This window comes from Crocodylus porosus, unplaced genomic scaffold (assembly GCF_001723895.1).
Source record: "Crocodylus porosus isolate Cpor-Errol unplaced genomic scaffold, CroPor_comp1, whole genome shotgun sequence".
Taxonomy (NCBI): Eukaryota; Metazoa; Chordata; order Crocodylia; family Crocodylidae; genus Crocodylus; species Crocodylus porosus.
The window spans coordinates 15,803,700-15,831,470 of NW_017728911.1; the positions used below are offsets into that span (position 1 = coordinate 15,803,700).

General features: G+C 40.8%; 1 protein-coding gene across 2 annotated transcripts in view; it reads left to right on the forward strand.

The window, feature by feature from the left end:
- ALDH1A2 (aldehyde dehydrogenase 1 family member A2) overlaps window positions 1-27,266 on the forward strand; it is a 42,862-nt gene extending 15,596 nt beyond the window's left edge. The window contains exons 7-12 of one of the 2 annotated variants that reach the window (XM_019533489.1): window positions 11,077-11,179; window positions 16,299-16,483; window positions 17,224-17,388; window positions 17,868-18,025; window positions 18,898-18,972; window positions 25,000-27,266. In XM_019533489.1, coding sequence (XP_019389034.1) covers window positions 11,077-11,179; window positions 16,299-16,483; window positions 17,224-17,388; window positions 17,868-18,025; window positions 18,898-18,972; window positions 25,000-25,072 — 759 coding nt within the window. In that variant the 3' untranslated portion in view covers window positions 25,073-27,266. Of the gene's footprint in view, window positions 1-11,076; window positions 11,180-16,298; window positions 16,484-17,223; window positions 17,389-17,867; window positions 18,026-18,897; window positions 18,984-24,999 lie in introns of both variants that reach the window. The other variant, XM_019533490.1, reaches the window with a different exon arrangement.
- Window positions 27,267-27,771: the final 505 nt, after the last annotated feature.

Here is a 27,771-nt window from a genome sequence, read left to right on the forward strand (position 1 = left end):
AGGAAAAAAATTGGAGTCATGCATGCTGTAAGTAAGAGTTCATTCAACTGACCTTCTGCCTGCAGAAGTCACCATTTGCATATAGAACTTCTGTGCAAAATAAGAGCAACTGAGCCCCACAGTCCCTATCCTAAGCTGTTACTCTCCAGGAGAAAATAAGTTGCTCTTGCTGCAGGGTTTTTTTATGAGTAGTATATCTATATACTTTATGAATGTGTGTACACGTATGTGTACACACACACACACACACACACACACACACACACACACAACCCAATTGCCCCTCAAGAATGATATGGGGGGCAGAGATGGAGTGCTGTCACCCACCACCCACACCATTGCAGCCTCCTAGGAGCGAGGGAGGGGGAAGCTTGCCCTGCCGGCCCCTCCATCCCCCTCTGCCTCACAACCCCACACTCTGGCCTCACCCCCCCCAATTCATCTCCTCTGGTTATTTCACTAACCAATCACAGTGCTCCAAGACCATTACAGATAGACAGGCAGATGAACTAAGCCCTTTATAAACACACACACACACACGTACACTCATGAAGTATATCAATACATACTTATATACATACATACATATATATAAAATACACACACACACATATATATTAGGGGTGTGCGAAGCTTTGGTCCCTGATTCAATTCAGCCTGATTCGGTGGCTGAATCTCTGATTCCAAATTGAATCAGAGGACCCTTTAATCTCTTCAAATCAAATTGGAACCCTCCAAATAGATTCAGAGAGATTCGGAAAGATTCGGTGATTCAGATATAGACACAGCTTTAAATGTTTTTTCTCCATACCTCTAGGTAGCAGACGGCTCATGAATGCTGTGATGCTGGGGCACATGGAGTGTCCCACAGGAGTGCAGGTGGCTCTCAAGCACACTTGGCAGCAGACCTGAAAGTGGACCAAAAGCACTTCTGGTCCACTTCCAGGTCCACCAAAGAGCGCGCGGGGGGGATCCTCTGTGCCCCGCCCCCTGGCTTGGCGACTGGTGCCTTCTGAGTCTGGGGGGCACATGGGATCTTCCCCATGACTGACTGCTGAGCCAGGGAGGTGGGGGGGGCCTCCTGCATGCTCCCTGGCAGACCTATAGGTGGACTGGAAGTACTTCTGGTCCACTTCTGGGTTCACCGCCAAGCATGCAGGGGACCCCCTGCACTCCTGTGGGACATTCCATCTGTCCCAGCATCGCAGTGTTCATGAGCTGCACCTAGTACCTCAAGGTATGTAGAAAAAATATTTAAAGCTGTGTTTGTGGTCAAATTGCTGATTCTCCAAATCAGCATCGAATCTTCAGATTGGCCAAATTGAATCAGGGACAGTGATCCGAATCAACAAATTGAATCACTGTCCCCAGTCCAATTCAGGCAGAATCCAATTCGAATAGGGCCCCCTTCGCACACCCTTATATATATATATATATATAGAGAGAGAGAGAGAGAGAGAGAGAGAGATCTCAACCTCTTTATTTAAATTGAACAAAGAAAATGATAGTAAAAGAGACTGAGTACATGAACTCTGCCCATACAGTGACAGTCATTTTGTCTCATATTCTGAGAATATTTTTTCTTAAATTTTGAGCTCGTTCAGGCTCTGATTCAGGATAGCACTTAAGCTTGACCCTATCTGTTCAAGATTATACTTAAGTGGTAGCTATACATTTCCTTCTTCCCACTTGAGCGAGCCAATATCATCTGAACTGATTGGAGAGATAAAAAGCCCCTGTTCTCCCAGTAAGCATGTGTAATTATCATTCATCGCAGCAGCAACAAAACAAATACTGATTCCGAAGGAACATTGACCCCCGCCTGTTGACTGAGGCAAGTTCAGTCCTGGTTCCCCATTTTACAACTTGCTCCCTTCTGCAGCATAGACTGAAGAGGAGTAAAGCCACGTTAATCAAATGGAAAAGAAAGCAAGTGAGCATACATATAGATAATGGAACCAACATGCCATATTGCACACACAGTGCTCTGTGCAAATTGGGGTGGGTGGCCTGACTTGCCGGGAGAGGACAAAGGTTGAGAGACATAAAAGTATGTCACTGTACATTGATCCTCCTTAGTGCAGTCATGTGGAAGGGCCAATATATATAAGGTGGCCATCTGTAGATCCTACAGACTGCTGGTTTTGTCTCCTCTCTTTGCCAGGCTGGCACCCTTACTGGCTTTATAACCAGAAGCTGTAAGTTTTTGCTATCATGTTCGTGCCTTTCACAGGATGTAGAAGGGAGATATATACCTAAAAAGAGAGTTAAATTTAGAGTAGAAAGGAGACAGACCAAGCAGAATGTGCTACAATGCATTTGGCTTAGGCTTGAATGTTACGCTTAAATCAGCCTAAGCCCAGCTCAAGGCTAAGCTTGTGAACATTTTGTAGATTGGTCTGTACTCCCCATTTCTTCTCTGTTTCTCTCTCAGACTTTATGCACTTTCAGACTTATTAAAAATATGCCACGGGTCAAAAGCCCAGGTTCCCTTTCATCTTCCCAGCCCTGAGGAAAATTTGAAAAATGAGCATATAAAAAACATATTTTTCTTTCAGTTGTCACTGTCCATCCCAACTCTTTCTGTGGTCCCCTGGCTTTCATAGCTTGCCTCATGCACACCAAAACAGTAGTTCTTCAGCCCTTTTATCCCACAAGCCACTTTGTAAGAGAAATATCTGTCAATGGATCACCTCCTCTCTCAATCCCCCAGTGCCTGATTCTCAAAGTGGTTCATTCTGCGGCTCATTAGGAAAGGTACTGTAGACAACTAGTGTTCTCTGAACCACATGTTGAGAGCTGCTGCACTGAAAAAAAAAAATCAAGATCAAGACATGGAGCATTTTGCCATTAACTCTTTAGGTATCAGCAGGTCTGATGCCTTCTCAGTTTATATTGGTTTATATTCTTCAGCAGTTTGTTTGGTGGAGAAATTTTTAACAAAAAGGTCTATTCTTATCTAATTATTTTTCCTGAACCTGGCCTTGCTCACATTCTTCTTAATTCCTGCAATCTTGTCCCCTTCAGTCTCTTGGACACCCTCTGCATCCCTCAGTCAGGCACAATTCTACCGCTGAACACAGTCTTTCTCACCAGATGGTATGACTTTGCTAATACCTATTTGCTGCCATCCATTGTCTCCCTTTCAAATACCACATACTTTTTTTAATGTCTTATAATTCTTTTCAAAGCCTTTTGCAACTCTTTTTGCCTCATCACAGAGTCTGTCTTCAACTATATTGTCCCTTAGCCTTTCTCTTCTGACACTGATGCCAGTTCTTGGTGAATATGCCCTATTAGAGCTTACGGGAGTTTTTCCATCGATTTCAGGATTTCACATTCCTATTTGCTTTTCATGCCTACTTCCCTGTGTTTTTCCATGCCACCCACTTCTTGATTTGCTTACCATCCCACTAACTTCTCTCCATTCAAGTCTCTCTTAAATATCAAATTCTTCCATGAGAGTCACAAGGAGTGACCACATGTGTAAGATTATTTATAGCTATATTATCTCAAGCCCTCAATTTTCCACTGCATCCATGTCTGCCATTAAACAGCCAGACCTTTAGGGCAAGCAATGTCTTCATATTTGTCCTATAGCTCACCATCAAATAATATAAGAGTAATAGTGAGGATCAGGAATGAATTCTCATGTGCAGTAGTCACTTCAGTTCCCTGATGCACAAAAACAAACTCCAGATGACGGTGGGCCAGGAAAATGAAATTTAATTCTGTGAAGCTCACAACAGTGAAACCTGGATTTTTTTGGTCAGCTCTAACTCAATATCTTTTAGAGCTTCATTCACCTGAACTCACAGAAAGGGGCTGAAAGATTGCCACAGGTTTGAACATGGTTCTCCTTGGTACTTTTGAAACAGTGCCTCGTCCATGCCCCATTTTGTACCCCGATAACAGGACTGAAAGCTGCTTAACTGGCACATTTACTATTTTTTTCATCTTTAAATGTTATATGTTAATTAGGGAATGATCAAACCATTCTATTCTTTCTCATCTAAATGAACTTCAGCCATTGTTTCATCACCGCATAAATCCTTGTGAGGGGACAGCAATTCATACTTATTACAAAGGCCAAGAGGTGTTTCTTCTACTTCTGAGTATCTTCTAATTTTCTGAAGAATCCTTCTCTAATAAAGGATAGAAATCTCAGAAGAGAAGGAAAACTCTTAGGGTAGCTTTACAGATGTGCCATCCTGTATACACTTAATTATGGACTCTGATTTTTGCAGCCACCAAAAAGTGATTAAGCAGGTGTTTTGCACAAACAGGAATCTGCACATTTTATTCAACAGTTGGAAAACTAACTAACATTTTATTGCGCACTTTATTCACACTTTATTCAGTAGTTGGACAACTAGATAACATTTGCGTGCATATGGTATGTATAAATTAGGAGACTATGGTTGAAAACAGCAAGATGTATACATTAAAAATATTTGAACTTTAAATCACCAGCTGTTTTTAAAGCATTTGTTTAAAGCAAATAAATATCTAGAAGCATCTTGAAATGTTGTGCGTGATGTATAGAGGTCACTTCACTTTTTGCAAGTGGAATTTTTCATCTGTAGTTTTACTCCTGCAATAAATTAACTGTGATGAAATGCACCAAAAGAAATCCACAGAAAACCTGTAGTGTCTCTTATTGTAGAGAAGAGACAACCCTCTGGTATAGTGTGACTAGCTATCGTTATTCAGTTATCAACATCCTAAGTGTTGTAAAATCACAAGTCAGGTGCCAAAAATCATGAATGGACTTGAAGCATGTGAGATTGTTTCTAATTCCTAACATAGTTAGGATTCTTTTTATTTGTTTTTCTGGTTCAGAGCCATTTTGGAATCACATTTTCAAGGGTTCGATGATGGATTGATTTGCAACCAAAAGAGCTAGCTACTTAAAAAATAAAATAAAAGTGGGATTCTCCCCTAGCCACATGAATCCAGGTGCATGGGTCGTAATAAATCAGGAGTCTTGTGAGACAATTATGAGAGCTGGCAACACTTCACGAGATGACTGGACAGTTAGGATCATCTAATTTTCTCTGGCTTTTTAGCTTCCATAATAAACTAAATACAGCACGTTCTTCCTAATAGAACCATACAAGGTCTCCTAAAGACCCAGTCAGAAAAGGACTTTTCACTACATTAAAATATTAGATTATAACTATTTACAACCAGAATACTGTAGATTCAAAATGGGGGGAAAAGTTGAGGCCAGGTTGATAGTCACATTCTTTATATTGCATTTACTAAATCAGTAATTGTGTTATCAGCATGAGATATTAACATGATTAACCAATAGCTTTGTGTTTTATAAAAGATCAGGATTTGGGGGAAAATATGTAGCTGCTAATGCTATCTAGCAAACAAATCTAAATGTATTCTACTTTCATTCCTTAGTAGAAAGGAGAACAATAATACATTAAGAATGCATCACCAGGGGAAAGATCTGGATATCAATTTACATTTTTCGACATACTGCCCAGCAGTTTGCTCCACAAATGTTTATTGTGTACCAATAATTCCTGCTAGAAAGCAAATGTGTTACCTCCAAATGTGAAGTGATTTGCAACTCCATCCAGTTGCTACAAGCTCTGAAGATGAGAATCACAGATAACATACAGAACATTTGAAGCAGTGGCCAACATGAAATGTATTTTAGGCGGCTGTTTTCCATTTTCTTCAAGCTAAAACCCACTATAAGGCAGACAGAGTAACTCTGATTCAAGATAGGATTCAGTTCTATGTTCATGCAGTTTTGTACATAAATAAGCCAAATAAATATTCAATAAATGGTTTGGATGCCTGTGTAAACACAAGGTCTATAAACAACTTCAATAATACCCAGCAAAGTGGCCTGCATTTTGCTTGGCAGAATGTTTTCCTTATGCAGTTAGATTAACAAACCATGATCTCATCATTAGTCAACAAGATACTAGAGAGACCATCAAAGCAAACTACAGGAGAGTCAAGATTGATTCATGCCAAACAAATGTTTGTAGCTAACAGCTGTATTACCACTGATTCTAATTTACTCAGCAGGATTCTTCTTTCATTTCCTGTGAGATGAATGTCATGTTGCATGATATAGACAGCATGTCTATCTACTGCATGAGTAATGAGTTGTGTCAGCTCTCTTGTATCATAAAACCTCTTTGTTTTTGGCTGTTATGTAGAATTACATCTTGGCTTCTCTTCCATTAACAGGAAGAATTTTAAGGGCTTCATGCCATGTTTCAAGAGGTCTGTTTAGTCACATCACTGAAAAGCCAAAGTTAAAGTGAGGAGATTTTGTGAAGGCTATATCATAACTCACTCATTCATGATTTAGCATGTGTAGTGATGATTTTTGTTGCTTATCATTCTGCCAGGATGTTTGTGCTTCCTAGACCTAAGGAATTGTCACCAGGCTGTCATTCCAGTCCTTGCCTGAAATACAGAACACGTTCACTTCCTTAACACCAGAATGCAAAAGGTGGAACCCTGGCCCCGTCTACATTCGGAGGTTGACCATTGACCTCAGTGGGGCCAAGATTTTACCCAAGTTCCTAATAAACCCTGCTTGCCACTTGGGATACTTCCAATGCTTTCTTTCTGGGATTCCCTTTTTCCTGCTGGAGCTGTGTTCTGCTATGCAGTTGTGTTCGAAGCACTACTGGCTGAGCTGTGATCAGTGTTGTTCCTAGAAATGGGCATCAGGCTGCCAAAGAAAGTTACCTTTCTCCACTTCTTGATTTTGAAGTTCACTGATCTTTGCTGCCCGGGGACAACACCTTAGGTCACTAAGCAACTTGAGTGTATCGTGTGGAAATACAAGGTTTTACAGAATGATTCTGGATACAATCAGGAATAGAAATTTTTACACGGAGAGAGTAGAATCTTGGTTTAAAAGGTTTTTGTCCAAAATATTCACAGCGTTCTTTTGTCTCCCAAGTGAAAGGGCTATTCTGGAGAGAGAATTTTACTCCTGATTCTCAGATCACTAACCAACCTCCTACAACTCAGAGCTCATGCTATTCCAGTTCAGCTTCTTTCACAGTAGCCCCAAGGAGGTTTAGGGTATGTCCAGAAGACCTTGTAAGTGAGCTTTGGAACACTACTGAGAAACAAGCCTCACCCCTGGTGCCCAGACCTACAAATTTCCAGAGTTCACAGTTTAGAGCAGCCCTGTGAACATTCCCAGCAGTGCAATCTGGCTCTCTGTCCCAATGAGCCCCTGTCTAGCTCACTTATCTAGTATTTCCTAGAACGTGAACAAAATCAGCAGCCTCTCCATGAATTTATTACTCATAATAGCTTCTCATTAACTAAGTTTCCCCGTGCAGACAATATTGCACAAACAGAAGGACATGCAGGTGAATCATCTACTGTGCAGAAGGGATGCTGATCCTTTTGATTCAGGTGTATCCTACTATACATCCTGTGTTCTGAAGATATAAAGGTTCAGGACAGAGGTACAGCTGAAAGTCAGAAGCACTGTTTAGAATTAGAGAATGAATCTCATGTGCTTCTTAGTTTGTTTTGATTTATTTCTTATTTTGTGAGGTTTCAAGATTAGAAACGATGGCAAACGTTGCTTCTCTTCTGCCATGTTAGCATCTCCATTGCTGTCTGGAATCAGAAAGAACATTAATATGAAAATAAAAGTAATGGGTACAAAAGGTTACTACATTCTAAAAGAAGGTAGATAAAGTTTGACATTTCTTTCTAAAATGTTTTGCAGATGCTATTTAAAATGGGACAGAATGAATTTCTTCCTAAAACAAGCAAGCAAACACCCTCTCAGTTATTAAACTAATACAAAGGAAACTGCAATCAGTTTAATAAACTGAATCCTTAAGGGGCAGCTCTTCAAGTAGCTTCATTGAATAGAGGTGCCCTGTATAGCCATGGGTGGTTTTATTTCCTTTTTTATTATTTTCTTTCTTTATTTATTGTTCTATATAACAAATAGTTTTCTTTGAGATGGGGCAAATTACATCTACCCGCACCCTCCGTGCAGTTTACGGGGTTATGATATTGCACAAGTTATCCAGGGATACTTCTGATATCAATCTTGCAGCCTATTCAAAACAAGGATGGGGAGTCAAGGTTTTCTGTGCCAACATTCCTGCTGATTAATCAGCACAACTCCATTATCTGTGGGGGAGTCCTCTTTTCCAGTGTTCCCTAGCTAAGCTGCACTGCCTGTTGGGAGTTCACAGATAGAGCTGAGAGACACCACAGGAAGTATGAACGGACTGGAACGCTATCACTTATCCCTTTGTAACTGGCTCTCATTGTGGATGAGGACAAAAATGAAAAAAGCTCCTTTTTCCAATAAATTATCGCAGCTCCAGTACCCTCCCTAAAACCTTCCTGTAAGTTTACAGAGCACAATCAGAGTACACTAAACAGAGTTCTTGTCTTCAGAAGGAACATGCCATGTGCTAAGCTGCTTCGAGCTCTCCCATACTGAAGTGTGCATTTATTTACAGCATTAACAGTGAATCAAACCTGTCTCTCAAGCTTCTACTTGACACACCATCAATGACCTCAGTATATATAACAAGATCAGTGATTCTCACCCAAGGATGATGTGGCATCCTAGGGTGCCACAAGATTCTTTTAAGGGTGACCTGCAGCATTAGTATTACTAGGCGTGTGAACACCTACACATGATTCACAGGATAAATCCAGAGATTTCAAATAGGAATCCATAATATCAAAAAAATTCTAACCCATCTTTCTGAGTTCTTTGTAACCAAGAAATTGTGCTACTATTGTACCATAGTCAAGAAATGAGTGAAAACTAAGAATTGTCAAGAGATGTCTGAGTCTATAAAGGTTGAAAACCACTGAACAAGATCATAGACAACAGATTTCCAAATTCAGATAATTTTGTCCAGCGCCTGTAACATTTTGTAGTTATTTGTTTTGTAGAGTTCATTTATCTTTATTTACATAATCACAAAGGTCTGACATAAAAGTAGAAAAGGTGGTGAACAGACAGACCTTATGCTCCACTTTTTGTTTGTATTTTGATTTTTTTTTAGTAGAAATAATTATCATTCTTTAAGAGAGGGAGGTTTCAAGCCCTGAGGTTGCAGAATGATGTGGGCCAGCACTGGCTGTAAACACAATGCCCTTGTTGATTTTCAAATGTAAATTTCAGAACTGTTTGAGAGACGTTGGAATTTTTAAGTGGTGCGTTAAATGTTGGGGAGGGGATTTCATTTTTTTTTTGGTGCATGCCTGGTTGTCAGTCAAATGTAGCAGTAAAATCAGCTCCAATTAAGGGGATATGTAAGGAATTTCATGATAATGTCAACACTCCATTTCATCATTACAGAGGTAAAGAAAAGAGGCAAAAGTGAATTTATTTTTTTTTTTAATTCAGAAAACCTCCCATTAAACTTGTTAGTAGTATCACCATATACACAGTTAATCACAGAGTTATGTGGCCTGGTTGACAATTCTTTAATTATCCTGTGGGCTTTTGCTTTGTTTTTTCTAGTGGGGGCCCTGGGTTCTGTTTCACTTGCTTTATGATTACTCCATTGCTGACCTAACTTTCTCCAGCAGACTGACTTTAATTCTGTAAGAGTTCAGTTTCCTTCCATTAACCCCTTAGTGATGTGAGTCAGCATTACCTGGGCCAATGAATTTGAGTTTAATACAGGGAGATCCAAACAGCTAGATCCTATAGTATAAAGTACAGATAAAAGTTAAACTGCTAATACAAATTCAGGAAAGTAATCACTTATCCTAGGGAACAGAACAATGGACACGATCCTGGAGATGCTTTGAAAATGGCTGGTAGAACATGAATATGGTCAGACTGCTTCCACATTTTACTGATTTTTCATATGGCCTCTTTTGTTGCAGTCCTGGGGCTGCTCTAATTTCCACTAGGGGCTGCATTCTCCTTTAGTTTTCCTACAGATGAGGAAAAGTGAAGTTACTTTTAAACCACATTTAACTTGCACCCTAACCACCCCAACTGTCCCACGGAGCCAGGCCTAAAATGCTGGTATATTTGCATTATCTTGTCCTATCCAGTGTTCTTCTCCATCTTCTATTGGCTACTAACCCTATATCCAATGGTGCTGATTTTGTGATGATGCAATATTCTCTGTTTTATAATTTTACTGGTAAATCAATTTAATCTTTTGGATACTCAGAACTAAATAGTGGGTGCATCTACATGTGCATTAATGAACCATAGTTACTGCACATTAAACTTAGTACCTGTAACAACAGGTACTAACCCAATGCATAGTAACCAGCACTACTGTACAGTAGCGCCACTGTACACCTTTTTAGTGATCCTAATGCGCAGTAGACTATTTCTACTGAGCATTAGTGCAATAGCACAGCTTTTGCCTTGACACGCTAATGCACAGTAGAATTAATCTACTGCACCTTTAGCATCTTGTGTAGGTGCACCCATTGAGGAGGATTTATGTCCTTTTAAGAATGTATTTGGATTACAGTCTGAAAAACTTCCGTGTTTAGGATAGATTATAATAATTAGAACTGCAGCGCTCAAATTACAAGCTCCATATAAAAGGAGTATGATAGCACTTATTACTTAGCTATGCTTACCTAATAAGTGCTGCACTTGCTGTACATGTTATATCATTTGTTTTTTTCAGTATCAAACCAAAAGTTATAAAGCCAAACCTTGTGTTAATCCCTTGCACATGTTTCATATGTAATACATGCTCCAAATATTTTTAAAGAAGTAACTCTGTAACAGAAGTAACAGATTTTAGATTTTACCTCAAATCTCTATTAGATCTTGTCAGTCTAGAAGATAACACCCACAAAAGTCCAGAAGACACCCCTAAATCATTTCAGCAGATATTAAAACGTAACTCCTTCTGACATGTTTACATTAAGCTTTGTCCACTCTCATTCTGGGAAGACCTGGGAAGTTTGTCTATTATGTGAATCTTTTTGGATTTCAAGAACTTGCTAGATTATTTAATAGCTGTGTTCCACTGATGTCCAGAGCTGACTGTTGCACTAACTGTATGACTGCATTGTCTGTAAAACTGTTTCTCCATTTCCTTTCAGGTTGGGAAGCTGATCCAAGAAGCAGCTGGAAGGAGTAATTTGAAGAGAGTTACTCTGGAGTTGGGAGGGAAGAGCCCAAACATTATTTTTGCAGATGCTGATTGTAAGTCAGCTCTTGCATATTTACCTTAAAAACATGTTTGCATGTTGTCATTTTCTTTTCAACCCATATCTGTCCATTGAAAGTGAAGCTAACAAAGTAAACATCGAGGCTGCATCTAACCAAATTCTTAAACATTACTGTAACTGGCTATGGGTATACTTTTTAAAAGGCTAACTTTATTTGTGGGGCTTCAAAGAGAACAGTAAAGTAAAACAAAGGTTAGAGCCAACCATGAATCATAATCAATGCCCTGCTATTCTGGTCTTAATTTGGGTGATCCAGTACTCTAGAACTGGACAGTCAGTGACAGCTACAGGTAACTTAAAAGACAGAAGAGTTTACTGAATGAAGTCTGATAGTAGATAATATTATCAGTGCAGTACTCCTTTTGTTATGCATGTAATAGTAAATATTACCTTACATTGCTCCTTCGTTTTTTTATTTTTGGCATTTCAAACCTGTGCATTACAAATTGTCATGGCGAGATGGATGTTTTGGCAGTTGGGTAAGGGTGTGCAGCTGGGATTTTTTGGCACCTAAAAAGGTTCAGGCAGCAGTTTAGGGTTGTGGGAAGTTTCTGCTAAAATGATCAGCAATTAAATAGTTAACAATGTTGACATATGAATTGTAAGCAGGAGGTTTCAAAGTTAACACCCCATTAAGATGAATGGGGCAGTTCACACCTTGCCAGGAGCTCTTGTTTCAGGGTATGAGAAACTCACAACACTCTTTGCAGCTTTGGAGAGGTTTCTTTGCCACCAAAGGGAATAGGGTTTGAAAAGAAGAAAGCAGCGTCATGTGCAGATCTGGGCTAGGCTACAAGTCAAGTTTGCCTTCAGAGCTCTCCTATGATCTCTAAAGATTCGGGTAAAGCTTAAAAACTCTCAGCTACCACTGCCTTGAATAAATGGGAAAGATTTTTACCAGTTCTACTGGCCTATGTGTGGTAGAGCCCTGTATGTTAACACATGTAAAACCCTGTATTCAAGGAGAAATAAAAGGCTCTTAATGTTAGCTGAAACCCTTCCTAAGTGACAACACTAAAACCCAAAAGGCTATCTCACTGGAATAAGGGAACAGACGCATCAAGAAGTTCATCTGTGGCAAAGAAGGGCAGGACTGCTCTGTGGTAACTGCCCTTGTGCACACTTGCTTGCATTTCCTGGGAGAAAGAGCGTGCATATGGCCAGTTACTGCAGAGCAGTTTCCTACTGAGGTGCAGGAAAGCTTTGCCATTTTTTGTCTCAGAGTCCTGTGTTCATTTACTTGTGTCCAATGTGTCTCCATGGGGGCTTATATCCAAATAACTCTTTATGGCTAAGTACAGGCAGTCAAAAAGCCTGAAGCTGAATCAATTCAATCTTCACAGGTTAGTGTAAGGTGCATAGATTGAACTGATAAGCACGTAAACAGACATTCACTTTTGATTCTGGAAATGCAGCCACAGCCCTGCAGAGGCTCAGGCCAGAAGCCAGGGAGCACTAGAGCACACCTACCTGCTTGGCTAGAGCAGACAGTCTGGGCCCCAGCAAGCCTGCCCACCCTGCAATGTGGGGTTTGCAGGGGACGTGCAAAGCATCCTGGGATGCTGGGGAACTGTGAGGTAACTTGAATCTGGAGGGGATCTGGGACAGAATTTCAATAAACTGATTTAACCTAAATCAGTTAAGTCTGATAATACATCCAACCAGGTTTATCTTAAGCCAGTTTTGGCTATTTTAGAAAGTGGTTTATGTGCACTCATCTTCTGTTGTAGTATAGATCTGAACTGCTGTCCAATCATCTGTACTGATTTATGTGTAACTTCTGTTCCTAGCCTGTTTACTTCAGCTCATACCTTAGATTACATCAAAACTTTGTCCCATGCAGACAAATCCACAGGCTCATCACAGTTAAACCTGTGCAAACCCCTGTAGGTGCATTCCTACTTCAGTTTAAGAACAGTTTTTTTGGGTTAGTTCCAGCCTATTCCTAACTGTTCTAAATTAAGTTGAAATAAATTACTCAGACTGAAAATGTCCCTAATACCTTTTCCACTTGGTTAACTAAAATGGTTTTAAATCCTTTTTTAAAATTACGTGTGTACCTGTCTGCATAAAGACAAACTTTGACTGCATTGTACTGTCTGCAGCTGGATAACCTGATACAAGCAATGAATATAATAATTAATCCATAATTTTAATGTAACCACCTTGGACTGTTGCCAATCTCTTGCCCAAACCTACAGTTTGGGCAAATCTCCTCAACTCAGAGGAGAATTCAATCAACAATTTGTTCTTTTAAGCACTTACAACTTTTCATCTAACAGAAGTGTTTCAGGAGTTTCTTCCTCATCTCTACTCTTATTATCCAGTAGGGGAAATTTGAATTCGAAGGACAGTTATTTCCACAGTGCACCATACAAAAAACCTCTAAAAGAACCTAAGCAAGTATTTGCCTCTCTGCAGATATACTATCAAAACCCAGCTTGAGATACAAGCTACCGACCTATTATTTAAGAATTGTAGACAACTCAGTGGCTCTTTCAAAGGCACTATTTGTTCTGTTTGCAGAACAATGTGAGCTTAAGTTTGCAGAAACTGAGGACAAGCCCATCGAAACTATACCATGCACTTCATGGTGCAAAACTGTGTTAAGGAAACAAAAAAGAAAGCAGTTAATCAGTTCTAAGCACTACTGTTTTCAGCCTTTTCCTGACTGTCAGGGAACAGGAGTTTCAAGCTTGTGGTGGAAATGGAATGACATTATGACACATTTGTTAGATACAGATTTCTGAAAATAAAGCCCAGTTATTTAAAAAAACCCAAACTGTTAAGCAGTGCTTTGAAGTGGTGTAGCACATTACTACATAATAAGTTGCCTTTTTTAATCTTTAGCAAGGCTTATAAGGACCATTTCTTCCATACCCAACAGAAAAAATTAACTCTACAATCCAAATCCAATTTCATGTCTAATGTGTGTCCGAGTGGCACTTATATAGCCATGTAACTGCAACTTTTGGTATTTGAACACTGGATTTGAATTCCACCTATGATGGAATAGGCTCACCCAAGTGTACACACATCTGCTGAAAGCGATAGGGAACAGAAGGACTCTCCCACCTTTGGGCCCAGTTTCCTAGTGGTTGGAGCATTTGCTCAGAGAGCTAGAGACCCAGCACCCTCCTTCCCCGCCCCCATTTCACTTGCCAAGAGGGGATGTGAAACTGTATATTTCTTTTCAGAGCAAAGTGGTCTAACCAGTAGGTCATAAGCTGGCCATTACCCAGACCACTCTCCAGTTTTCCTTTTGAATTCAGCCAGCTCACTGGGCAGCCAGGAAGGGAAGAAGTATGCAGCCAAAAGTATGCTTAGAGAGATGGATGCTTCCCCATGCTCTTTGTCCAGTAAATATTAGATGCAAGGTGCAGAAAAGCCATTTGGACAGTGGCTAGAACCCAATTATGCAGCTATGTAAGTGTCACTTGGGCATGCAAAGGTGAAATAGAATTTAACCCTGTTTACTGTGCCTGAATTTTCCTCTGCTGCAAATAATGTAAGTCCACTGAAGTCACCAGCACTATAGAAGTGTCAAACTGTGTATAAATGAGAGAAAAATCATGCCTTGTGAGTCTAAAGTATTTGATCTCTTAATGCATGCAGCTTGTACCATATTTTCACAGGAACTACTACATAGGGCTACCATATGTCCTGGTGTTCCCAGACACATCCTCTTTTTTGGGTCCTCTGATCTAGATTGGGATGGTTTTTTTAAATAGCAACAAATGTCTGGGATTTTGCTGGTAGAACTGCATTTCCCGGCATGCCCTAGCAGTGGACATGTTTACCAGGGATCTAGGTTTTCCATCTGCTGGTGGAAAATCATGGATTTTCCTCTTTAAAGGAGGAAAGCACGGGTTTCTCCTCGCAGGCGGGCAGCTTGCAAGGAGCTGCTTGGGGTGATTGGAGGCAGGGGACACCATGTGCGTCTGCACGTGCACACACATGTGGCTGGCATGAAGCCAGGCAGGGTGGTGGGAGCAGCCCTGACATCTGGATGCAGGTAAGTCTGTGGGGGTTGGGGTGGGGGTTGGAGGGCCAGGGCTTGGGGACTGTCCAGAGGGAGGGTGGCAGGGGTGTGTGGAGGGGGTGGGTGTGGGGGTTGGGCAAGTGCCTGCCAGCGCTGGGGAAAGGTGTCTGTGTGCTGGGGATGTAGCAGGGCAGGGGGGTAGGGGAGAGGCACCTGCCCCTGTGGCAGGGGAAGGGGGCAGAGAGGCTCTCTGGGGGTGCTGGGGAGTTGCATGGCCAGGCCAGCAGCACTAAGGCTAGTGCCCATGATTGTAAGGGTGGGCGCCTGGAAGACACTTCCTGGGGTGGCTATAACCAAGCCTCCTGGCATGGCATGGGAGCCCCAGCTCAGGACTAGGGGTGTCACAGGTTTCCCCTCCTCCTCCCTCCAGCCCACACCACCGCCCACATGAGCTGGAGCCACTGGCCTGGTCGAGATGGGGCAGCTGGGGGCTCCCTCCAGCAGGGCTGGGTGGAGCAGAGAGCTGTGGGTTGGGAGTTAGGGGCACCAGCAGGGCTAGGGATGCTGTGACTTGGGAGTGAGGGGCTGTGGGTTGGGAGTATGGGGCACTGGCAATGTCAGGGGGCTGCAGATTAGGAGCGAGGGGAAGCAACAAGGACAGGAGGCTGTGGGTTGGGAATGAGGGATGCCAGCATGGCGGGGGGTGGAGTGGGAACTGTGGGTCAGGAGTGAGGGCCACCAGCAGGGCCAGGTGTCTGCAGGCTGGGAGTGAGGGCCAGCAGCAGGGACAGGAGCTGTGGGATAAGGGGCACCAGGCAGGCAGGGGGGCCTATGGGTCAGGAGTGTGGGGCACTGGCAGCACCTCCATCCTGTGTGACAGGTGTCCTCTTTTTTGGAACTGGAAATATGGTAACCCTACTGCTGTATGAAATGAAATAAATTGTATTCAGTTATAGCACTATAGAATAACAATATGTCTGGGGGCTTTTTTACCCAAATCCACTGTTTCTACTTTGAAATTATGAAAACACAATGCTAAGTACCATATATGATGATGGTGCAAGAGCAGTAAATTGTTTCATGGCAGCAAGTGATTGTCTTGGTTTTGTAGTGGACTATGCTGTGGAACAAGCTCACCAGGGGGTCTTCTTCAATCAAGGCCAGTGTTGCACGGCTGGATCACGGATTTATGTGGAAGAATCGATCTATGAAGAGTTTGTCAGAAGAAGCGTTGAGCGTGCCAAGAGGAGAGTAGTAGGGAGTCCTTTTGACCCAACTACAGAACAAGGTCCACAGGTAAAGCAGGAACATCTTAGCTCTGCTGAGCCCAAGGCTAGAGTGAGCAGTGGGGCTCATTCTAAGTAAAGCATGTTTTGTAGCTGATGAATGCATATATTATGTGAGCACCCTGCCAAATTCTGTAACATTTTTTCACAGCAGCAAGGGATAGCATCTGGCCTTAAATCTATATTGTGCACTTCTAAGCCATACAGTGATAAGACCCGTTAGATGGGCAGAGTTCCACCAGTTTCTGCTGTACGCTGTCATCTTCCAAAAAAAGTTATGCATATTGCAATAACTGTGAGTGTGGAGCTCCAAGATGGGTCAGTTTTGAACACCAGTTAGGCAAACTTAGAAAAAGATCCCAATGTCCTGGTTACCAGAGCATCAGTCCTTCTTTGGGACATTTGCAAGACCTGAATCTGGGACAACTGAATTAAAACCATCTCCTACTATTTTTGGAGTTCCAAAACAGATTTATTACTAGATGGCAGTAGCAAAGTTATAAATCCTAGTAGATACTGCAGCCACCTTGAGGTGACGAAGTCACATTGAAGCTTAATATGGGTTACAGTCTTCTTTGAGATGAGGAAGTCAGCAGGCATTTACAGGTTTTTAGTACTGTTCAGATTCAAGCCAGACTGAACATATGCTGGAGGCAAGGGGTGATAACTCGCAGACATGCCTGCAGTCTAATTCTGGCTTTTTAGTCAAGCATATTGACTACAACTGAAATAGCCCTTTCACCTTTTCAGATTGATAAGAAACAGTACAACAAGATCCTGGAACTTATCCAAAGTGGAATTACAGAAGGTGCAAAACTCGAATGTGGGGGTAAAGGATTAGGACGAAAGGGCTTCTTCATTGAACCTACAGTGTTTTCCAACGTAACAGATGACATGCGGATTGCCAAGGAAGAGGTATTCACACACCTGGGACAAGATCATCATCAATTTGTATCTGAACAGGATTCGGTTTCTTCTGTTTATTTTATAAGTTGAAAATTTTAGAGTTGGAATTTATTGCTGTAAATGCAATATGCCGCCTGATACTCAATGGCTTGACTCTCTCAGATCTTTATGTGGGCAAAAACATTTTCAGCAACTATCTGGGTAAAGAATCTCAACTTTTGTCATCAGCTGTAAAGTTCCAGAGTTCACAGAAGAGATAAGGAAGGAAGGAGGTGGATGAGTTTCATGGGGCAGCTGCTCTTTTTAAGGCTCTGCTTTGGGAAAGCTCACACAGTTTTACAGAGAGCTGTTACCACTAATAAATGTTGCTCTGGGAATTGGTAAAGAGTAAAACAGAGAATGAAGACAGTTGAAAAAGCAGAATAAAACAGGGATAAAATACCTTTGACAGGGCTGTTTTACAAATTAATCATTAATCTTTGTTGCAGATCTTTGGGCCTGTTCAAGAAATACTGAGATTTAAAACTATGGATGAAGTCATAGAAAGAGCCAACAACTCAGATTTTGGATTGGTAGCTGCCGTCTTTACAAATGACATAAACAAGGCTCTGACAGTCTCATCAGCAATGCAAGCTGGGACAGTCTGGTAAGAGAGCAGCTACCCTGCATTCCAGCTATTGGAGATAAAGGGTTTGACTCACTCTTATTGTATGACTCCAGTTTTCCACCCTTTGTGCTGAATTGTGTATCTAGAGTAACCCAGAGATTAATCAGGCTTGTTCTAGATAGCTAACAACTGTCGGGGGGGGAGGGGGGTAGTCCATTGTCACTCTGCCCACCTCATATGTACACTGTGTCCCTTTCCCCTGCTCTTTCTTTGTCTCTTTTGGATTGTAAACTCATCAAAAGATGGGAAAATACCTTCCTTTGTGTTAATGCAGCGGCTAGCCTGCTGATGGGCAGTACTGAAAACAAATACCTCATAATTGTAACGTCCATTGTTATTTTCATATTTAAGAATCTTGTTAGGTTTTCTGCTGCCTGCCCCCCCAAAGAATCAGTTTCTGAAGTCAAAGTACATAAATCAAGAAAACAATAGGCACCCATTCTCTCCACTCCTGGGAATTGGTAAACCCACTTCTGAAGGTTAACAGCTTGTAATTTGATGTGTCAGGTCTGGATAAATTAAAGATCCAAGACAAATCAGGTTGAAAAAGACAACCTCAAGTCTAATAGCAATGTGTTTAAATTGGGATTGAAACTTGTCAGCAAATTAACAGTTCATTGCTAACACTGAATCCAAGCTATTTAACTCCTTCCTTTGGTCTCCCAAGGGCCCAATCCTGCTCTCTTCATGATTAAGCTTTAAGGTATACATTGATTTAATATCTTTTATTATGTTAGGAATATGTTACTGCAAATTAAAGTATAGTAATTTCTGTCTGAGTTCAAATTGTATCTGTTGGATTTCCCAAATATATGTCTGACAATGCACCCAAATTTACTTTCTTTTGGCAGGATAAATTGTTACAATGCCTTAAATGCCCAGAGTCCTTTTGGAGGGTATAAAATGTCTGGCAATGGGAGAGAAATGTAAGTATCAGGTTTGTAACATTCTTAACTTTTTCCCAGATATACAAGCCGATACAAGTTAAGACATTCTTAGACTCCAAATGACATATGAAGATACTCTGATGGCACAGAGGGGGGAATATGGTATAAGATAATTGGTAGCTGTTCTGAATTGGGTATGTATTAGATTTCTATGGCACTGCTATTTTCCTGTGAGGATTTTTGGAACAGGAGGGTGAATTAATGGAACTGGCTTCTCATTCCTGAATGGATTGAAAGCATCTGTTCATACCAAAAGGACACATCTATATGTGTGCTTTACTGCACAGTAGACTAATTTGCTGTGCACTTACACAGCAATTAGGCTAGTGTAGACTAATTTACTGCCTCATCAGATAGTTCCTTCAGACTATCCAATGGCGGAGTAAATTTCTGCGGTTAAATGCACATGTAGGTAGTGACATTTGGGTTAGTTTATTCTGGCTCAAATTGTGCCAGAGTTTATTTAGTCACATTAATTGCACATGTAGATGCACCCAAACTGTGTGTTTCATGAGATCTGTCCTCAGATGTATTAACCAGCAGTTTTCCAAGGTGAGCCATCGTTTGTTGTTTATCTGCCCTAGTTTTGCCTCCTTAACTGAAGCTCTGAGTATTTTTTCCTGCTTTTATTGTTTGCCACATTTTGCAATATCTGTATTTAATTAAAGTGCTATTTATCTCTTCTACATTTAACAACATGTTTAAATGAAATCAGGCCTTGATAAAGAGAGACAACCGTATTTACACTCCTTTGAAAAATTCACCTTCTATTCCAGAGTATTTTTGCCTTCTTTCCTATTCCAACTGGAAGTAAATGTCTGATCTTTTGGAATGGAACCCCACCTTTAATCCTCTTCCTACTGTAACTAAATTAAAGCCCTACTAATACTTAGTCCTCATGGAAATCACAAGTTTTATTTTATCAATAGTGTAAGTACCATATCTGATTAAGTATTTTTAATATACATGCTTAAAAGGTAAGGTTCACCTCTGTGTAGGGGGTATATGTACTGCTGAAGTCCAGCTTAGGTCTTCAAAGTATTTTATGGCTGACTACAAACTCAGCAGTAAAATCCAAATAAACTCCTTAAAACTATAAATATGTGACATATAAAACTTGAACCATAAAATAGGCTCTTTACAATTGGAAATATTTTCCCTCATTAAGTATCACTTTATATAAATCATTCTTTACATTCATGAGTTATGAGGTGAGCTAAAATATTTCAGCCCATCTAATTCTTATCATCGTGAAAATATTCTAAAAATACTGATCTTGACAGATTACATAGCAACAGAATTCATAAGGGTGACCTTCTTGGCTATCTGTATGAGTAAAAAATTAAGTGTATGCAAGTTTTGATTTTTCAGAGGCACAGAGAAAAGTTGGCACTGAACTCTCATTGAAAATCAATGAGAGTTAGACACATGATTCCCTTTTGCACCTTTGAAAATCTCTCCCTTATAATTAATGTTTGGGTTTGATGATAATATCTCCCCCAGGATGATACCTGTTAACTCTCTTCTGAAGGATCATTCTGCTCACATAAGAATCTCTTTGATCAGTTATAGTCCATCATGAATTCTGTTTCTCCCTCTTTTTTTCTTTCTGGGTCTATGCATTCACATACACACACAAATATGCAGTGTCAAGTAAACATGGACAATACATCCTGGTGCTTTAAGGAATACATTTTCCAGCTGAAACAGTAGTGAGCTACAGACGTGCATTAGAAAAACAGGAGTAGAACAAGAGGTCCTAGCTGTGTTGCCTTAATATTTACAGTGACAGTGGCTTGATGTGTTTTTGCATTTAATATCCTTTTGAAAAAAATCAAGAATTGAGGCCTGTTACCCCAGTTTCACAGTCACTTCACACCAAAGTTTGTGACTAGTCAAGATGCAAAGCAATGGAGAATCAGCTCCAAAGATGTTGAAGTGACCCCTTGTTAAAGAGGATCAGGTGAACTACATGTAGCCATTTTAAATTAGAAATGTCCCAAAGACAGGTTCTGGTCTGAGTCCAGTCTCCTGCAAAATTCAGTTTTGCTTTATGCCCACCATTTACTGCCATGTAAAGCTTTCAAAGCAGTAAAACTTTCAGCTTGGGCTTGTGTTATAAGGTAGAGTGTATACAGTTGCACTGCTCAGAAACAGCTCAGGAAAACATAGCACTGACTCCAAGTCACATTCTTAACCTTGATCATCTTTTGTTCTTAAGCTGAGGAGGCTGGATATTAAATTAATTCAGTCCGTATGGAAGTTCAGCTTATTGCTGCCCTACTCAAGGGAATGGCTATGTCTATCCTTTATCCATAGTCTCCTTCTCAGGTGTGCAGCCACTGTTCTCTTCCTGGTCCAAGAACAGAAGTCAAATTAGGTGTAATGTGGCCATGAAGTAGGACAGTGATGACAAACTCTTTGGCAGGCATGGCACAAATTAGCCCCATATCCTCCCCAAGTTCTACTCTGATCCCATTCCTCTGCATGGTCTGCTGCTCCACGGTCTGTTCCATACTCTGAGCACTCTGCCCAATCTCCTGGTCTGCTTTCTGCTTTTGGCCTTGTGCTCCCTGCCTGATCTCTGCCTTCTGCTTTGCAGCCTGATCTGTTACATGCTACAAACAGAGCCTACCTACACTATGTGTGGCACAGGTTGGCCACCCCTGCAGTAGGGCATCCATACTGCCCCCTGCTTCTCTGTAGGGCAGTAGTACATTGTAGGGACTACCTAGCCCTATGTCTGCACATGCAATTATCTATCTACTTCAGAAAACGGTGTGTCTGGAATAACCAAACTACCTGTTCAACAGCAACATTATGACAGCTTTCTCATGCTCTTGCAAACACTGCCATTGGGAGTCTTACTTCTGTGATTACTTAGGCTGTATCAGACATAGTGATTGGCTTATAAAAGAGAGAATCTATTAGCAAGTACCTTCTAGGCTGTGCAGAGTTTTGGTGGCTGAGATGCCAAATCTGAATCAAATCAGCGGACTCTTTAATTTCTCCAAATCAAATTGAAACCCTCCAAATTGATTTGGAGAGATTCAGAAAGATTTGGAAAGATTCAGCGATTCAGGCACTGACATAGCTTTAAATATTTTTTCTACATACCTGAACGCTGTGATGCTGGGGCAGATGGAGTGTCCCACAGAAGTGCAGGGAGCTCCCCAGCTTGCTCAGCAGCAGACCAGGAAGTGGACCAGAAGCACTTCCGGGTCCACTGGGGAGCACATGGGGTGGCCCCCATGCCCCCACCCCAGCTTGGCAACTGGTGCCTCCTGGGTCTGGGGGGGCACCCAGGGTCCCCCCCGTGGCTGATTGCTAAACTGGGGGGGGGCCCTGTGCACTCCCCGGCAGACCTGGAAGTGGACCGGAAGTACTTCCAGGCCACTTCTGGGTTCACCACTGAACACATGGAAGCCCTCCCACACTGTGGGTCGGTCCATCTGCCCCAGCATTGCAGCGATCACAAGCCATGCTGGTACCTCGAGGTATGTAGAAAAAAATTTTAAAGTTGTGTCTACGTTGGAATTGCTGATTCTCCGAATCAGCATCGAATCTTCAGATTCGGATTTGGCTGAATCTAATCAGGGACAGTGATCTGAATCTATGAGTCAAATCACTGTCCCTGATTTGGGCTGAATCCAAATCCAAATCGAATAGGGCCAGCTTTGCGCACCCCTAGTAGCTTCACAGCATCTCACATTTACCTACCTCTTGCAGTTTAAAATAGAAAATGTGTTTAAGGCCCCTATTATTGAAAAAAAGTTGACCATAGATATGTCTAACTATGTTTGCCAGACTAGGACAAGACACCAGCTGATAGCTGGCAAGTACATAAAGGCGCTGTATTCTACCCTGGCTGGGTTAACTATTGACTCACAAAAATGTGTCCAACAGGTGTTTGGAGCCAAGTTTCAGCCCTGAATCAAACAGAAACTTTCACACAAAGAGACTTATTAGCATTAGTGCCTAGGCTCCACGCAGCTCTGTGACAGCCTCGAGTGAACCATGGTTCTGTGGCTCAGCCAAGTTTGATTAATTAACTGGTTTGGTCATTCTTTGGAAGACAAACCTGAGACTTTCCACTGAAGGTTGTGGGGATTTGTACAATTCAAACTTTTATTGTAAAAAATCTTCAAGAGTGCCTTTCCTTGTCTATACTTAGCTTCTAGTAATTGATATGCTGCCTACTGGAACATCAGGCTAACTGAGTGAAATATTAGCTGGCTAAATCAGGTGTAAAGTTTACTGTGCCAACAGGTATCCTGGAAAGGGTTCAGAACTGTAGGTGGAGTAGAATGGCCTGATGAATATTAACATTTCATCAAATGAATTAATGCTCCAAGAGGAGATTAGAGGGGTTGCACTGGGAAGAACTTTCTATGTAAACTCTGTGCTTTGGAAGTAAATTCTAAACACGCTATGCAGCATTAGGCACAGACCCAGAGGTTTAAAGAGGGCAACCTCACCCAATTCTGAAAGGGTGTTCAGGAGAGTCCGTTGTAAGCATGTCTACATGAGACGCTAACTGCACAGGAGCCTAATAACACGGCACAGTAGCATGCTAGGCAAAAAGTGATGCTAATATGCTACTGCACAGTAGCATTAGGCTACTGAACAGTAAGCACCACTGAAAACTCATGTGTCGGCAGTACCACGTAGTAGCATGAATTACTGTGTATTGATTTAGTACTTGGTTAACCAAGTACTAAACGTAATGCGCAGTGCTTATGGTACATTAATAAACATGTAGACATGCCCCCAGAATATTTGTAATGGTGCATATTCTGCATAGCTGGATATAGAAAGATGGCAGCACAAAGTACCAACACACTAATATGAGGTCCACTGGCAGGAATTCTCCAGCTTTTCTTCACACAAATAAGGAAGCTGTACTAAGTATAGAGTCTTGCTGGAGAATTTCTAAACAAGAAACAAATGCCTCTACAAATGGGTGGGAAAATGCTAGTACCACAATTTGCTAGACTGAAGAGATACTCCATTCATGCATTCATGGCAGGAACTGTCTTTTGTTTTATACATGTAAGGTACCCTGCATACTAGAACCCCAATCCCTGACTACAGCTTCTAAGCACTATTATAATATACATATCAAATACTAACTTGCCAATCACTCCAAATATATGCAGAGGAAATTTAAAAAGATGCTTGTTAGAGAAAAGGAGTGAAGAGTCACACTGCTGGCTCCAAAGAATTGTCCCAGGGAAGACATGGGACAGACCTAATTTCAGAAATAACTACCAAGAGCCAGGATGGTGCCAAATTTTACTATCATTTATCCAAAGCAGAACCAAATCTTAGTGGATGAGATTTAGAGAGTGCTTTACTCCAGGATTATATGGTCTGCTGGGTCTCACTTTGCCAGGTCTAAAGAAGCATTTCTAGTTATGGGAGTCTGAGCAGCTTGAACACTTCATCTGAGTAGGTGCTAATGCCCTAAGTTCCTGCTGCTTGATATACCTTCACCCCATCCTGTGTAACTGATGCTACCTGCCTTCCCCAAATATTGGGCAGAAACCAGTCATAGAAAAGAGAAGGGCAGGTAAGGGAGCAAGTGCATATCTAGTTTAGGGATGTTTGATTTCCATGGCATTCAGTTGCTGGCCTTTCTTTCTAAAGTGGGAACCTGGGGGCTAATTGTGCTGCTGAAATATTACCTCTTAGCACTCAAATGTTCTTCCAAGCCCTGGCAAGGCTGAAGGCCTTGATTCATGTTACTGCTGCAGTCCTAGATTGGACTGTACAGTGGCTCCACCTCCTACTACCAAACACATCTCTGTGTGTCCCAAACTAGAACTTGAAATTCAGGGTTTTTTTAGAAAGATCCTTAATTAAGCATAAAGGTATGTAGTATAATAACCTGCCTGTGCCTGTGCCTGTAAGTTATGCATCATGATTTCATCTGCTTTATATTATGGATACATAAAAAAATTAATATATGGTCATGTGCTGATAAGCTACAATTTCATTTTCTAGGGGTGAATGTGGACTGAGAGAATATTCTGAAATTAAAACTGTGACGATAAAGATTCCTCAAAAGAATTCCTAAGAAGACAAACACCATGTTGTGCAGGACAGCACATGATGCCACCCTTTGTATTCCTTTGGGGACCAGCACTCAGGAATAAAAGCATTACACAGTATATATTTAAGAAATTAAGATACAACATATATAACAGGCACATAATTGCATAAATAATGCAAAATATCTTTGTGTGGTTTCATAGCACTCCACTGAGAACATTTTTCCCTTAATCATATGCCAAGAGCTAAAATTGTGATCAAAAACTAGGAACTACATAAGAAGTGTTCCAGTTACAAAACTGTTACACACCCAAATACACGCACACTCTTTTCTCTATAAAAAAGGCAAGTTGTTTTAAAATCACCTTCTCAAATAGGGCAGCCTTGGCTGATATTTTTATTCTATATGGGACTTTGGGGCCACAGTTCTAGCAGTGAGCAATTTACCAAGTCTTATGGCTGTTCGTTAAAAGCCAAAAATGAAATATTTTGAATTAGAGCCAGCCAATATTGGTACGCTGGCAACTTTCCAACTAGCATGATATTGTGAAGGGGTCAGGCTGGGGGGAGCTACATTTTTATATAGTTTATAGCAATCTGAAAGGATACTTATCAGTGAGATTTGGTTTCTGTTGAACACACAAGCCTTCTGATTTTTCACAGCTTATCCTAATAAATGTTTTATATCTCTTCTATATAAAATCATCCCTCACTTAGAATGTTCAGAAATGTTTTTTACCTGCCTGCCAAAAGAGCATCGTGGGGGGAGGTGTTGAGGATGGTGGAAAGGGATCCCAAAGGCTTTACAGAAGTATTTTAGCTTTTATTATTTGCCTAGCTTTTATTTTTAATGAAATATCTGCATAGACAGACTCTGCAGGATCCTCAGCCAGCAACCCGCTCGTGATTACAGCAGATGTTTCTACTTTAGCCAGCTGGGAAATTGTGACATGTATTCATTAATGTTGGAAGAACTTGGCAAAAACCTTCCTGACAGGCGAGTTTGCTTGATTTTATGTTTTCTTATGAAAAGAAGGCTTGCTGTCCTCCCCATGCTTGCAAGCCCAAGGAGAGCTTAATTGCTGCTACTGTACTTTTTCGTTATGCCCACTCTTGTTCTAACACAGCACCAAAACAAGAGCAGGCCTGTTGAAGAGTGAGACTTTTACAATACAGTGTCACACCAGTCCCTGCCTATGGAATCCCTCCTGCTCCCCCTTCTGCAGTCTTTTCTTCTTTCCAGCTGCAGACTTTACTCAGTCTCCAGTTTCTCATTTGTTTGCTTGCTTGCTTTTTGTTTTGTTAATTTAGAATAAGAACATTTATTTAAAAGTGAAGCAAATAGTCTACTGTACCTATATTACACGGAGTGTAAGGACAGAATTATAGCCTCATGTGTTTATCAGTTTCTGCTTTCTAACCATATGCTCCGTACTTCAAGGTGCTGAGCACTCTAGGCCTAATTCAACACACTGTTTGGAATGTGCTCACCTTTTTTGACTTGTCATTTTCAGAGGGATTACTCGTGTATTTGAAGTTAAATATCCTTAAACGTTTTGTTGGATCAGGGCCTTTAGAGTGCTCTCAGCACCTTGCAGTGTTGAGCCTCACAAGCGTTTTGTATTTATAACTCATGTCAGTTCTTCGTGTGTGTTTAAAGCAATATGTATACATGATTAATAAATGACAAAACATTCACAAACATGGAGATGAAACAAAATAACAAAGTATTCCTGAGCTGTTAAATGTGAATGTCATGTACTCCTGCTGTAGTATGTCAGAATGAAAGAAAAGTACAGCAAATGACAAATTAGTTAACGTTCTAACTGCAATATAAAATGTGAAAAGGAGATTTTTTTATTTCTTTTTTGCTATTTAGTCTTAAAAAATACCTTCTGTGCTAGCAATAAGCATTTATACTGTGTACTCTTCTGTATTATTTTTGTGTGGTTTTGTATGTCTCTGTGTACTTCAAATAAATTCAGGTAAATAATATACAACTGCCATTTTTCAGCTTTGTCACTGTAGCTGCTTTTGATGTACATGAGTTTCTGAAAAATCTTTTTAATGTACCAACCACACGTATTCAACATTTTTTCCCGAACTCTTCAGTTTTTGTTCCAGTTTTTAATCATGTATATAGTTATATGTTATTAAAAAGTAAAAGGATATGAAATATTTTCTATGAAGTTTTTCCATTAAAAAGGTTTAGAGAAAGACTTTGCAGCTTGTGAGAGTTCTTTGTTGTTGAAGAGGCTAGAAGAAAAACTTATTACATTATTGAAGGAGCTGCTCTCACAGTAGCTTTATTTTCATTTGCAAAAGTGAATGAAGTAAAAGGCCAATTATGTTTTTTGGAATATTATTGCAGCTGTATGGAAAAAAAACTGTGAATTGCAGATCCAGGTCACAGCCAAAGTTCATCCTCGCCCTCTGTGGTCATAACATTTAGCTATCAGTGAATGTCTGAAATCATTTGAACCAGTGGGGCATCCTCACAAACTGTTGCATCGCAGCTTGAGTTTTGGATAAAGTTTAAAAAAATGATGATGACTTTTCTTTCCTCACCAGATGAGTCACAGAGATGATTAAATTAACACCAAGATAATTTATGGACTGATATTTTACAGGCCTTTAGTCTCTAAATCCTAAAGTTGAAAAATCAGGCTGTTTGTCTGTTTATTCAACAAGGAGTACAACTAAGGAGTCCCTTAAATTTCACGA